Raw genomic sequence first — 12,969 nt, forward strand, 5'->3', positions numbered from 1 at the left:
CTCTCCCTCCCCTGCCCCGTGTCCCCTCCCCCTTGCCCTCCCCCTTCCCCTCTACCCCTTCCCCCCTCCCCCTTCCCCTCCCCCCCCTCCCCTCCCTCACCTGGTGCAGGTAGGGGAACAGCAGCTCCTGCGGCAGCACCACACCCGCCGCCAGCTCGCCCAGCCCGCCGCCCGTGTACACGCCCACCCACTTGGCGCAGTACCCCAGCAGTGCGTCCACCGCCGGCGCCGGCAGCGCCCGCAACGCCACCTGCACCGCCGGCGCGTCCACCGGCAGCGCCAGCAGCGGGTGCAGCAACACCTCCCGGTAGCTCCACCCGTCCACCGCCGCCGCCGCGCACTGCGCCAGAGCCAGCGCCATCGCGGGGTCCTGCGGCGGCGGCGCAGCCGCCGCCGCCGCGGCCGCGGAGCGGCCGCGGCGGCCGCCGCCTGCCGGCGGCGGCGCAGCCGCTGCACCCAGGCTGGAGCCTCCGCAGGCGGCCAGTTCTGCCTCCGCCACACGCGCCTCGGCGCTGGCTCGCAGGGCGTCGTAGTGCTGCTTCCGTGCCGCCACCGTGGCCTTGGTGGTGGGCGCCAGCACTGCCGCCAGCGCCGCCACCAGCGCGCCCGGCTCCACGTCGTCGAGGCACGTGCACAGCCGCGGCAGCAGGCCGTACTGCGCGGTGGCGGCGGCCGCCGCCAGCACCTCGCTGCAGCCCGCCAGGCCGCCCGGCGGCACGTGCAGCAGTAGCGCGCCCAGCTGCTGCCACTGCCGCGCCGCCGCCAGCGCGCGCGCCGCCAGGCTGAGCAGCTGCGCCGGCACCTCCCGGCCGTGCTGCCGCCGGCCCTGGACCGTCTTCACCACCGACTCCAGCAGCGCCGCCGGCGGCGCGGGGCCGGCGCCGCCGGCCGGCGTCGCTGCCGCCGCTGCTGCCAGCGCCGCCGCCAGCTGCTCTATAAGGGAATTGCAAATGTCGTCACCGCGGGTGACCGCGCTAGCAGGCACCTCTGCGAGTAGGACGTCAGCGGAGTCGTCGCCAGTGGCCGCCGCCACTGCGGCCGCAGCGGCGGCTGACGCCGCCGCCGCCGCGCCGCCGGCGGCGCCCGCCAGCAGCGATGCGTCCAGCGTCACCGGCGCCGGCAGCGCCGCCAGCTCCGCTGCCACGCCTCTCCCCGCGCCGCCGCCGGCCTCCTTGCCGCCTTTCCCTGCCGCCGCCGCCGCCGACACCGACAGACGCGCCACCAGCGACAGGAGGCTGACGGGCTGAGGCGGCCGCAGCGTCAACACGTGTACGGCGCCGCCCAGCCGTACTACGGCGGCGCCGTCGGGGCGCACGGCGGCGCCCACCATGGCGCAGGATTCCGGATCCAGGCTCAGCAGCGGCGCGTCAACGTCCACGGATCCGGAATCCAGCGGGCAGCCGTACTGCGCATCGTGCAGGCTGTAGCAGATGCGCGACTGCGCCGCCCCGGATTCAAGATCCAGCACCACAAACTGCCGCCCGTCCACCGCCGCGCACAGCACGCGCGGCCGGCTGCTGCTGCCGCCGTCCGCGCCGCCAGGCGCCGCCGCGTTCTTGCGTTTCCGCCCGCCGGCTGCGCCGCCGGCGGCGGCCGCGCCGGACGAGGAGGCGCCGTTGGCGCCGACGGCTTCGCACAGCGGGAAGTTGACGGGCCGCAGCGGCCCTCCGGCGGCTGTAGCAGCGCCGGGCTGGCCGGCGTCGAGCCCGTGCACGGCTGTAGCATGCCCGTTGGACCACTGCACCAGCGCGAACTCGGGGCTGAGTGTGAGGCCCACCGGCACGGCGTGCGCGGCGCCGCCGCCGGGGCAGGCCAGCGACAGCGAGCGCGCCTGCGACACGCCGGCGGCGGCGTCGGCGCTGGCGCTGCCGGTGAGCCGCAGCACGCGCAGCGTGGCGGCGGCGCCGGCTGAGGGCTGGGACAGGACCGCCAGCGTGGCGCCCGCGCTGGTGGCCAGCAGGTGGCGGGTGGCGCCGGCGCCGGCGGGCGCGGGTAGCAGCGCCAGCGGCTCCGCTGCGGCGGCGTCTGTGACGCCGACACGGCCGTCCTGCAGCACCACTGCCACTCGCACCAGCCCGCCATCCGCTTGCTGCTGCTGCTGTTGTTGCCCGCCGGCCGCGGCGGCCCGGTGCAAGAAGTGGACGCTGTGGGCGGGGCCTGGCACCGCCGCGCGGTGCGACGAGTCCGCGACCGTGCGCTTCGCGGCCGCCGCCCCCACTGCCGACTCCTGCAGGAATAGCGTGTAGCCCTTCGCCGACTTGTCATGCACCACGCTGGCCGCTACCGAGCCCTTCCCCGGAATCGTGTGCTGCACGCTGGCCGTCTGAAACTCCAGCGCCGAGCGGCTTCCGAGCGGGATGCTGCCAACTTGTCTCTACACGTGCATGAAAGAATTCGTAGGGGCAAACAACAATATGAGCGAAAGCTGAGCCGCCAAGCATCGCCGCCGCGCATAAGGCTCATGCGGCCCTCCCAGTAACTATAATAGGCAATATAGTGTGCGTAAGGTACAATGGAATTCGTCGTCAAGCCTGGTGCGCAAGCCGCCCAAGCCGCATTTCCGCCGACTCCTCGCACCTGCTCCAGGTCATATGTAGTAACGCCATCATGCTGAACGGTAACTAAAACTTGGCCGGCTGCCTGGTCAAAAGTCGCGCCTACGACCTTCTCGCTGGCGTGCCGACACAACTGAGCGGCAGCCATGGCAGCGAAAGCGATGTCGAAAGAATTACAGAAAACAAGCCGCGCGCATTGGTGTCGAATTATGATTACACGGGCTCCTGGGGTGCTCGCCTTCGGTTTCAACTCGGATTCATCACAATCGCTGAAGAACCGACAGCTTATACGCGTCGAGCAAGCGAACCTTTTCCTAATGAATACTCCACCTTTATGTACTGTTTACCGTTAAGGTTTGGTTCAACCAAGCCAGAACTGCCATGTCACATCCCACCCTCTATTGCTCTAACTACCTACACGCAGTGACCTACAAACGCATGTACAATCTCATCATCAACATCAATACCCCGCACGCACGGCGCATGTACGCTTCCTGGCTATCCCACTCCTACTCCTTGCCACCGCGCTTGCCACGCGCGGCCGCCTCCCGCCCCTCCTGCTCGTGCTCCTCCGCGGGGTGGCCGGTCCGCAGCTCGTGGCCGCGGTGCAGCTGGCCGCTCAGCGCCTGCAGCACCCGGTTGGCCAGCTCCGCCGCCGCCTCGCTCGTGTGGCGCAGCTCCTCCGGCACCACATCAGCCCTCGCGCGCACGCCCCCCTTCCCGGCGCCACCGCCGGCGCCACGCTGCTCCACCTTACCCGCCACCTCCCGCCCGCTGCTACTGCCATGGCTGCTACCGCCGCCGCCGCCGCCGTAGATGCGCTGCAGTATTGCGTTGGCGAGGTCGGCGGCGGCCTCGCTGGTGTGCCGCAGCCCCTCGGGGACAACGTCATGACGCGGGGGGTCGCCGCCGTGCCCGTGCCCGTGGCCGGCAGTAGCAGCGGCGAGGTCGGCAGCAGCAGCAGCAAGGTCGGCAGTAGCAGCAGCGGGGCTGGCGGGGCCGCTGCTGCTAGGCTCGCCTGTGGGCGAGGGCAGGGGCAGCACCAAAGAACGGGGATTGCACCAAGAGGGATTGGCACTGGGTGGTACTGGACGGAGTGCGGGCGTGGGTGCGCGGGCAGGCTGTCACCGCCACCCCACAGCGCTGTTGCCGGCACCTTGCCGGTCAGCGGCGAGTCATAGCACTCCTCCGCGGCATGGAGGGCCCCCGCCGCACGGCGCCGGCAACACCACAACCCGGCACGCCCCCCCCCCCCCGCCCTGCCCTAGCGGCGCGCCGCCAGCACCACCACCCACACGCCCGATCCCCCGTCCTCACCCGAGCCCCCACCGCACGCCTGCCCGCGCGCACGCACCTGCACCGCCGCCACCCGAGGCGGCCTCCAACACGCGGCTGGCCAGCTCCGCCGCCACCTCGCTGGGGTCTCGCAGCGCCCCAGGCACGTTGTGGGCGCCACCGCCGGTGCCAGAGCCGGAGCCGCCGCTCCTCCACGCCACCTCAGCGTCCGCGACTGCACTGTCGGAGGGCTGAGAGTCACCGCGACCCGCCGAGCGCGACATTTCTGCTTTCGGTACTTTGCTCTGCGTGCTGTGATATACGGTAAGATAAAGCAATGCGTTGTTGTCGGTATGTGAGGCGTGGCGTTAAGGTTGCGGGAGAAAGTGAGAGGTGGAATTCGGGGCCAAGCCCCGAGGGTCGCGGTTGGTCTCATCTAGGGTGGTTCACATTTCAGCCTTTTCTCTCTTTTCCTCTCCGTCCTTCTCTCATCCGTCTCTCCACCCTACCAATTCCGGACCAGTCCTCGCTATCGTGGAAGAGCAAAGCGCGCGTCGCAACGTCGAGCAAGCCCGAGGCACGCCCGTGCCCTTTCCTCGCGGCAAGGAAATGCCGTTGCCCTCGCCCTCGCGCTCCTCGCCCCATTGGCTGCGGGCGCTGCTGGAGGCCATTGCAAGCCGCGGCCGCAGGCGCGGGCGGGGCCGCACAGAGCCAGCCGAGGCTCATGACAACAGTGCGGGTGCACGGCCGGCTGACAGACCCGCACACGCCGACCCACCCAGCTCCGCGACTCCCCCTCCACCCAGTTCGTCCAGCCCACCTCCATTCATTCCCACCACCGTTGACCCCTCCACCACCCACCCAGCCACCTCCGCTGTCGCCACCACTCCCGCCGCCAGCACCGTTAATACCATGACCGCCATTTCCACCCCCACCGCCACCACTGCCACCACCACCAGCACCACTGCAACTGCCCCCGCCCCCGCCGCCACCAGCACCAGCACCAGCACCCCCACCGACACCCCCACTGCCACGAGCCTGCTGGACCTCCTGTCCAGCGACGTAGCCGCCCACCTGTGCGCGCGGCTGCCCGGCGGCGCCAAGCGGCGGCTGCGACTGGCCTGCCGCGCCGCCGCCGCCGCCGTAAACGCCTCGGTGCGGGTGCTGGTGATCGACCGCCCGTTGCCGCCGCCGCCGCCGCCGCCAGGGGCGCAGCACACGCTGCCGTTGCCGCACACGCCGCACACGCCTGCGCAGCCCGCAGCGTCCGCAGTAGCTGCATCACGCAGCGGCAGCGGCGGCGGCTGCTACAGCCTTCACAGCGGCGGCTGCTACAGCCCGCCGCGGCCGTTCCCCTTCCTGCACCTGACGCACCTGGTGCTGGTGCCGTGGCGGCCCGGCGTGCGGGCGGCGGAGCTGCGGCAGCTGCTGGCGGCGCTGCCCCACATGGCCGGGCTGCAGCAGCTGCGGCTGGCGGCGGCGCCGCCGCGGCTGCTGGGCCGGCAGGGCCTGGGCCTAGGCCTGGGCCTACAGCCGGCGCCGCCTGGGCAGGTGCCGCCCGGGCGGCCGACGCCTGCGGCGGCATCTGAAGCTTGGGGGGCGCAGGCGAGGAGTGGAGGTGATGGTGAGGATGGCGGTGGCCTGGGTGGCGAGCCGACGGTGGTTGCGCCGCAAATGGCGAGCTCTTCCGGAGGGTGCGGCAGCAGTGGCAGCAGCAGTCGTGCAGTGGCAGGCGGTAGCAGCACCGGCGGCAGCGGTAGTGGCGGCATCGGTGGCAGCGGCGGCAGTGGCAGTGGCGGCATCGGTGGCAGCGGCAGCAGTGGCAGTGGCAGCATCGGCGGCAGCGGCAGCGCCGGAGGCGAGACTGCGCTCGCGCGCGCGGCGGCGGCTGCCGAGTCGGCGGAGCGGCGAGTGGACGCGGCCTGGGTGGCGGTGGCGGCGTGCGGCGGCGACGTCGCGGCGGTGTTGGACGCGGCGGCGGCGGTGGCCAATGCGGCCCTAGAGGACGCCGCACAGCGCATGCATGTGGCAGCCGTGGCGGCGGTGGCGGCGCAAACCGCGGCGGCGGCGGCGGCGCTCGCCGAGCGTGCCTCGGCCCGCAACCGCGCTGCCCGCCGCCTTTCAAACACCCGCAATGCAGCTGACGGCGGCGATGTTGCTGAAGGAGGTGGTGGTGGTGGTGGAGGCGGTGATGATGGTGGCGGGCTGCTAGGCTCATGCTGGCGGTGCGGCGGCGGCGGCGGCCGCAGACCTCAGGGGCATGCACCGGACGTGGCGGCAGCGGCTGCGGCGCCGCCGCAGCAGCAACAACCGTTACAGCAGCCCGAGCTGCAGCCGGAGCTGCCGCCGCCGCAGCCGCCGCAGCCGCCGCAGCCGCCGCAGCCGCCGCAGCCGCCGCAGCCGCAGCAGCCACAGCAGCCGCAGCAGCCGCAGGAGCGTCGCGCGCCTCTGCGGGCTGAGGAGATACTGACGGCGGGCGAGGGCAGTGCGGGCTCCAACTCGTTCATGCTGGCCATGCTGGCAGGCAGCCACGCCGCCGCCACGCTCACAGCTACGGCCGAGGCCCAGGCTGCCGCTGCTGCTGCTGCTCCTGCTGCTTACTTCACCGACTCCCTCAGCAGCTCGCAGCTTGACGCTGCGGCAGCGCAGGAGCTGCTGCCGCAGCCACTGCCTCCGCCGTCGCAGCTGCTGCAGCTGCTGTCTCAGTACTACCCGGATGACCGCACGCAGCGGCTGGCGCAGGCGCACGACGACCTCATGCAGCAGGTGGTGTCGCCGGTGCTACTGCGCGAGGCGGCGGCGCGGCTGGAGGCGCAGCTGGCTCCGGCTGGCGGCGAGCGGCTGCGGCTACAGCTGCGGCGGCTGGCGGCGCTGCGGCGCCGGGTCGGGATCGAGCCGCCGCCGCAGCGGCTGCAGCCACCGGAGCAGGCAGCAGCAGTCGGCTTCAGGGCGCGGGCGCCGCCGCGCTTCGCGCCCCTACACGACACCCTGGCCTGGTCGCTGCTGCGGTGCATGCCGCTGCTACTGCCAACGGCCCTGCTGCCGCACATGGCGGCGGCGGCGGCTGCTCCTGCAGGAGCTACTGCCGCCGGCAGACGCACGGCCGCCGAGCTGGTGGCGGCGGCGGCGAGGGCGAGCAACTGCGACAGCCTGGACGACGCCGAGCTGCTACAGCCACTGCTGGAGCTACTGTTGCTGGAGCAGTGGATGCAGCCGCGGCCGCCGCGGCCGCCACGGCCGCTACAGCCGCTACAGCCGCCGCCACAGGATCCGCACCCAGGGGTTGGGGCTGTGCATGCGAATGTTGCCGCCACGGCCGCCGCCGCCGCCGCCGCTGACGCCGCCGCCGCCGCCGCCGCCGCTGACGACGATGCCGATGGTCATGGGCAGGTGCAGGAGTACCTGCTGGGGCAGTACCTGGCTCGGGCCCGGCTGGAGGGCCCCGCCGGCTTTCATCTGCCGGCGGCGGGGCTGGCGTCCGAGCCGCCGCCTGTGCCGCGCGGCCTGGCGGCGGACGCGGCGGCGGCGCTGCTGGCGGCGGTGCAGGCGGTGGCGGTGCCGCCGCGGCTGCTGCTGCAGACCGGTGGTGCTGCAGCGGCTGCTACAGCGGCGGCGCCGGCGGTGGTGCCAGGACCGGCAGCAGTGAAGGGCAATGTTGCGGGTGGGGCTGCGGCAGCGGGGCTTGGGCCGGCGGCCGACACCGAGGTAGAGGCCGCACCTGAGGCTGCTGTCAGCAACAGGATCCAACCGGCGACTGCTGCGCAGCCCGACTCCCGGGCGTGGCCGCCGCGGGAGCACGTGGGTGAGGGCCAGCTGCCGCCGCCGCTGCGCGAGCTTGTGGCGGGCGCCGCGCGCTCCAGCTACGGCTGCGGCTGCAGCAGGGGCGGTGCGGGCATCGGCAGTAGCAACAGTAGCGTCAGCCAATGTGGCGGCGGCGGCGGCGGCGCGTCCACATCCATGGCAGCGCTCGACTGCAGCAGCAGCGCTGGCGGTAGCAGCAGCCGCGGCTGCAGCTACAGCTACAGCCCCGGTCATAACAGCAGCGGCAGCGGCAGCAGCAGCAGCTACAGCCCAGTGGCGCCGTACGCCCTCCATCGGCATGCTGGGTGCGCGGCGCCGGCGCCACTGGCAACGGCAGTAGCAGCAACGGCCGCCTCAGCAGCAGCCACACCGGCAACGCTGCTACAGCCGCCGCCGCCGCCAACGGCGCTGCTACAGCCGCCGCCTCTGGATCTGGTGGTAGAGAAGCTCACGCTACTGCCGGGCGGGCGCCTGCTGCACCCCTCCGTGAAGCCGCTACAGACGCTCGTCTTCCTGCCGCAGCTGCGTGCTACTGCCGCTGGTATTGCCGCCGCCAGGAGCGCCACCCAGGTGTCGTGCGAGCTGCTGGCGGCGCTGCTGCAGCTACAGCCGGCCGCCACCGCATCGCCTAAAGGTCTTGATTACTCTGCTAACACAGCAGCGGCGTGCAGCTTGGGCGGTGGCGATGGCGGCGGAGGGCTGCTACCGCCGAACACGCCTTTTGCAACTGCTACAGCCCTGGCCTCGGCGGCATCTGGCGCCTCCGCCGGCGCCGCAGCCGGGCGCAATGCTACAGCTGCATTGCAGCCGACAGCAGTAGCAGCAGCCGTGCGCCGCCGTATCAACCTGGTCCTCGGCGGCTGTACCAACAACAGCAGCAGCAGTACTAGCAGTGGCGGCGGCGGAAGTAGCGGCCACGTCCCGCCGTGGCACGTGGCGGACGCCCACGATGCGGCGGCACTGCGGCGGTTGTTCGCCGCTGCAGCGCCGGCGGCGAGCACGCTACTGCCGCGGCGGGCGTTTCCAGGCGGCTGTAGCAGTATTGCTGACGGCGGCGGCGGCGGTTGGCACCTGCAAGTCCTGCAGCTGCAAGTGGAGGCGTACTGCTTCTGTCCCGCCACGGTTGCGGCCGAGCGGGCGGCGGCAGCAGCAGTTGCAGCTGGCGGCGGAGCTGGCGGCGGCGGCGGCCAGGGCCGAGGACAGCAGCCGCAGCCGCAGCCGCAGCAGCGGCAGCAGCCGCAGCTGCAGCAGCCGTCGGTGGTGTGGCCGGTTCTGACGGAGCTGGCTGCTGCTTTGTCAGGTGTGTGGGTGCCGCGGCGTCGCGTATCGCCGGTCATGGGTGCCTGGGGAAAGCCACGCCAGTCCAGTGACCGGCCGGGCCTTGCTGCTCGTTCGCGTTGGCGCAGCGCTAGCGCCCATTGCCAAACCCACCACTTTTGTATTTGATTCACACAAATCCCTCTCCCCAAACAAATTTCCACCACTTGCTCTGGCCGCCTGACTTAATTGCCCCCTGACTTCCTGGTCCCCTGAATTCCTTGCCGCCTCACTTCCTTACCGCCTGACTCCCTTGCCGCCCGATATCCCCGCATGCAGAGTTGGGCGGCACACTGGCCAGCCTCACACTGTACGGCCGAGCTGACACCCCCGACCTAGCGCGCCTGGGCCGCGGCCGCCCATTACCACCGCCCCAGCCGCCGCCACCGCACGGTGCCCGCCACCCCGCCGCCGCCCCTGCACACCCAGTGCCGCCACTGCCAGCGCGGGCTGCGGTGGGGCCGTCTGGTGATGATGGGACGGCTGCAGCGGCGGCGGCGGCTGCAGCGGCGGACCCGCACGCGCACTTCTGGCGGCTGCTGGCGGCCCGCGGCGGCCTGCCGCGATTGAGCTGCCTCACACTGGAGGTGAGCTGCTGCGTGTGAGTGAATAGATTGCAACTCTTTTTCGTTTCCCATCGCCGTTGTTCATCGGCACCAGTTTGGGAGGTTGGGACGTCAAGCGAAGTTCAGAAGTGGCGCTGCGAAGGTTAGGACCATGAGCATCGAGGCGTTGCACACGCGTGTCAAACACACGCAGGGCGACATCCCCTTCAGTCCCGAGGCCGCCGCCGCGCTGCCGCTGGCCGCGCCCCAGCTGCCGTACCTGTGCCTCTGGCTGCAGCACCACACCTGCCGCTGCCGCTTCCGCTGCCGCCTGCCACAGCCCCCTCCAGCCCCACAACCACAACCACAACCTCCTGCACCACCGCCACCACCACAACAACAACAACAACAACAACAACAACAACAACAACAACAACAACAACAACAACAACCACCGCCGCCGCAGCCGCCGCCACCACCCGCCGCCGCCGCGGCAGCGGCAGTAGCACCCGCCCCTCCTCCTCCTCCTCCAGGGCCTCAGCTGCTGCGGGATGCGCACCTGTGCGCGCTGTTTGGGCAGCTGCGGCTGCTGCGGGGGCTGTCGGCGGCGGGGCTGGACCTGACAGAGCAGCCCCTGTTCGCCGCCGCCGCGCCGCCGGGGCTCACCGCCCTCACGCTGCTGCGCCTGTCGCCGGGTTGCAGGTGCGTGTGTGCATGCCTGTATCATGCAACTTACCTGGCCGGCTATGTGCGAGTCAGTGTGCATGTGTACTTGTGCATATGAGAGGAAGGAAGTGCACGCCTAGCAAAGCGTGTGTGTCAAAAAGGCACCGCCGCTGGTATCTGCGCGTGTCGGCTGCATCATCCCCACATGCCTCCCCCCGGGGATGGGGACTACTGTCGAGTGCCACTCCTTTGTCAAAGCACAGGCCACGCTCTCCTCGTCGCGCTTTTGCATTTTGGGTTCGCTCTAGTTGGGGCTGGTATCTACAACCACCCTGCCCACACCCCACACGTCCCCCCTGCCCCACTCCCCCCCAGGCCGCTGCAGTCCACCTTCCCGCGCCTGACGGACGTGTGCATACGCGACTGGCCCGCAGCCACCCGCCTGCCAGCCCTCACCACACCCGCCCAGCCCGCGCCCACCCACACCACCACTTCTCCTCCCACCCCACCAGCCCTCCGCAACCTACCCAGCCTCGGCCTCGCCTCAACCGGCTTGGGCCTGTCGCTGACCCCTCAGCTGTCGCCTGCGGCTCCGCCGCCGCCGCTGCCGGCGTCTCTGACGGCCAGCCTGACGCGGCTGACGCTGGTGCCGCACAGCCCCTACACCGCGGCGGAGGGCGGCGCCGTGCACGCCAACCTGTTGGCCCTGGCGCAGATGACAAACCTCAGGGTGGGTTTGTAGATACCAGCCCAAACTAAGCCGAACCCAATGCAATTCCATCCATGGGGGTGGGGGTAGTTCATTCCAATCCCACAATAAACCAGTGCCAACCGAGAACCCACAGAGCGCGGAGGAGAGGGATATACCTTGTTCTTGTCGGGGGTGACGGTGGGGTTTCGTGCAGTTGTGTTTGTGCGGCCAAACAACGCCCCTGCCAGTGGCCCCTGCCTTTCATCCTGGTGTATGTGTCGCTGCTTGCCAGGAAGAATGTCAGGCCTAGCCCCTCATCCCCTCTCCCCCCTCTCTATGCTCCATTGGGACTAGCATCAACTACCCCCATCCCAATCCCCACGACCCCCTACATGCCGTAACAGGAGTTGCGGCTGGATCAGTTCCGCACCCTGGCCGGCACCTCCCGCACACTGCAGCAGGCCGTGCGCCACCTGCCGCGCCTGACGCACCTCACACTGGCCTGCTCGCCAGCCGGATTCGCGGTCACGCCCGCGTCGCCGCCGGGGCGCCGCAGGGGCGGCAACGCGCCGCGCGTGTTTGACGGCCTGACGGCCCTTGAGGTAAGAGTTTTTGAATGTTGGCCGTTTGACGACATGTGTTCATGTCGTCTGTGTTTCGTCAGGTCCATTACCGTATGTCTCACTGAGGCGATTCCTTACCTCGATGCCCGTTCGTCCTTGAAGCCTCGCGCCTTACACCTCCACTGCTGGCCAATCCTGTTTCCGTCATCTAGTCCCTGCCAACACCTCCGCCGCACCCTCCCTCACGCCCTGCCCTCTTCGTCCCTCCCTGCCCCGCCCCGCAGTCGCTCCACGTGGACGCGGCCCACAGCGACTGGGACGTGCTGGGCTCCGTCGTGGCCGCCGCCAGCACCCCCAGCTACAGCCACAACGGTAGCGGCAGTGGCGGCAGTAGCAGCGGCGGCGGCAGCCTGCAGCGGCTGCGCATCCTCCGCCTGACGGCCGTCTGCCACGTTGATGCCGCCAAGCTGACAGAAGCGCTGGCGGTCTCGCCGGCCGCCGCCGCCGCCTACCATGCATCGTTGTCATCGCCGCCTCCGTCATCGCCATCAGCAGGATCGGACGCTGCCGTATCGCGCCCAAGCAATAGCAGTGCCAGCGGCGGCGCCGCCGGGGACGCCAGTGCTGGTAGCAGCGGCAGCAGCCGCGCCTGCTGCGCGTGCGGCGGCTGGCGGGTGTCGCCCGCCACCCCGCCCCGCGGCGCCGCCGCGCCGCCGCCGCCGCCGCCGGGCCTGCCGCTGTCGCTCCGGCGTCTGGTGCTGGCGGACTGCCGCGGCGTGGGCCTGGACCAGAGCGTATTGGGGCTGCCGGCGGCGCTGGGGCCGGCCAGGACGGGGTTGCTGGAGATAGAGTGGGTGGCGCGCGACGGCGCGGCTAGTGCGGGTGCGGATGCCGGGCCGCGACCTAGGTGCGGGACGGGGACGGGTGCAGGAGGCCGCGTGGGAGGGGGCGGGCGGGGGTCAATAAGGGGTTGGGACGGGGGGAGCTGGGCCTTCAGGGGGGTTAGCAGCACCGGCGCGGCGTCGGGTGGCAGGCGGGCGGCAGCTGGCGCTGATGGCGCAGGGCGGGAGGGGGGCGGTGGGGTGCAGCAGGGGGGTGGGCGCCGTGGCGTGGCGTGGCTGGGGCAGCGGATGTGCGGCTGTGGTGGCCGGTCAGGTGAGGGGTCGGGTGAGGAGTAGACGGTGTCAAGGTGGTTGCAGGAGGTAGCGTATGCTACCTCAGATTCTTAGGTCTTAATGCAAACACGTTACGCGTAAATGTGTGATGCTCGCGTGCACATCGCATGGCATTGTGGCACGTTGCTGTGCTTGACATGCAGTTTGCGGGAAACCGTGTCGAGCAAGGTTTGGATCGAGGTTTGTTTGGCGCGGGCTTTTGGCGCTCTGCGGCAGCGAGGCCTGCCTTGAAGACAAACAATGCAAAGTACTGTTGCAAGTTTCGATAAGTAAAATGAAGAGTTGATGCAAATCTGCAAGGACTGTTTCTTCGTTTGAAAGACATTTCCCGACTCGGAGTTCGCGCCCAACGGCGAAGGTCGTCTTAACGTGTCAGCTTAA

The 12,969-nt window shown here is 70.7% G+C and overlaps 3 protein-coding genes across 3 annotated transcripts in view; 1 reads left to right on the forward strand and 2 right to left on the reverse strand.

Annotated features, from left to right (window-relative positions):
* CHLRE_03g163700v5 (uncharacterized protein) overlaps nucleotides 1-2,732 on the reverse strand; it is a 4,200-nt gene extending 1,468 nt beyond the window's left edge. Inside the window, exons 1-2 of the mRNA XM_043060748.1 lie at nucleotides 2,578-2,732; nucleotides 101-2,374 (exon numbers count right to left, since the gene is read on the reverse strand). Coding sequence (XP_042925877.1) covers nucleotides 101-2,374; nucleotides 2,578-2,703 — 2,400 coding nt within the window. The 5' untranslated portion in view covers nucleotides 2,704-2,732. The remainder of the gene's footprint in view (nucleotides 1-100; nucleotides 2,375-2,577) is intronic.
* Nucleotides 2,733-2,796: 64 nt separating this feature from the next.
* On the reverse strand, nucleotides 2,797-4,172 carry CHLRE_03g163750v5 (uncharacterized protein). Its single transcript, XM_043060749.1, has 2 exons — nucleotides 3,910-4,172; nucleotides 2,797-3,573 (listed from the first exon to the last, which is right to left on the reverse strand). Exons 1-2 carry the CDS (start codon nucleotides 4,112-4,114, stop codon nucleotides 3,065-3,067), a joined length of 714 nt encoding a protein of 237 aa, XP_042925878.1. The 5' UTR covers nucleotides 4,115-4,172; the 3' UTR covers nucleotides 2,797-3,064.
* Nucleotides 4,173-4,322: 150 nt separating this feature from the next.
* CHLRE_03g163800v5 (uncharacterized protein) lies at nucleotides 4,323-12,924 on the forward strand. The gene is made up of 8 exons (XM_043060750.1): nucleotides 4,323-6,838; nucleotides 6,926-8,931; nucleotides 9,228-9,535; nucleotides 9,708-10,195; nucleotides 10,535-10,889; nucleotides 11,255-11,452; nucleotides 11,698-12,295; nucleotides 12,569-12,924. Exons 1-8 carry the CDS (start codon nucleotides 4,743-4,745, stop codon nucleotides 12,589-12,591), a joined length of 6,072 nt encoding a protein of 2,023 aa, XP_042925879.1. The 5' UTR covers nucleotides 4,323-4,742; the 3' UTR covers nucleotides 12,592-12,924.
* The last annotated feature ends 45 nt before the right edge of the window (nucleotides 12,925-12,969 follow it).

The sequence above is a fragment of the Chlamydomonas reinhardtii genome, chromosome 3 (genome assembly GCF_000002595.2).
Source record: "Chlamydomonas reinhardtii strain CC-503 cw92 mt+ chromosome 3, whole genome shotgun sequence".
NCBI classification, from domain to species: domain Eukaryota; kingdom Viridiplantae; phylum Chlorophyta; class Chlorophyceae; order Chlamydomonadales; family Chlamydomonadaceae; genus Chlamydomonas; species Chlamydomonas reinhardtii.

Excerpts from the sequence above, each read along its gene's own strand:
- CHLRE_03g163800v5 (XM_043060750.1), top strand. The coding sequence starts at position 4,743 with ATGACCGCCATTTCCACCCCCACCGCCACCACTGCCACCACCACCAGC. Across the intron at positions 9,536-9,707 it reads TGAGCTGCCTCACACTGGAG|GGCGACATCCCCTTCAGTCC; the intron begins GTGAGCTGCTGC and ends AAACACACGCAG. Across the intron at positions 12,296-12,568 it reads CGACGGCGCGGCTAGTGCGG|GTGAGGGGTCGGGTGAGGAG; the intron begins GTGCGGATGCCG and ends GTGGCCGGTCAG.
- CHLRE_03g163750v5 (XM_043060749.1), bottom strand. The coding sequence starts at position 4,114 with ATGTCGCGCTCGGCGGGTCGCGGTGACTCTCAGCCCTCCGACAGTGCA. Across the intron at positions 3,574-3,909 it reads CTCGGGTGGCGGCGGTGCAG|GCGAGCCTAGCAGCAGCGGC; the intron begins GTGCGTGCGCGC and ends CCTCGCCCACAG.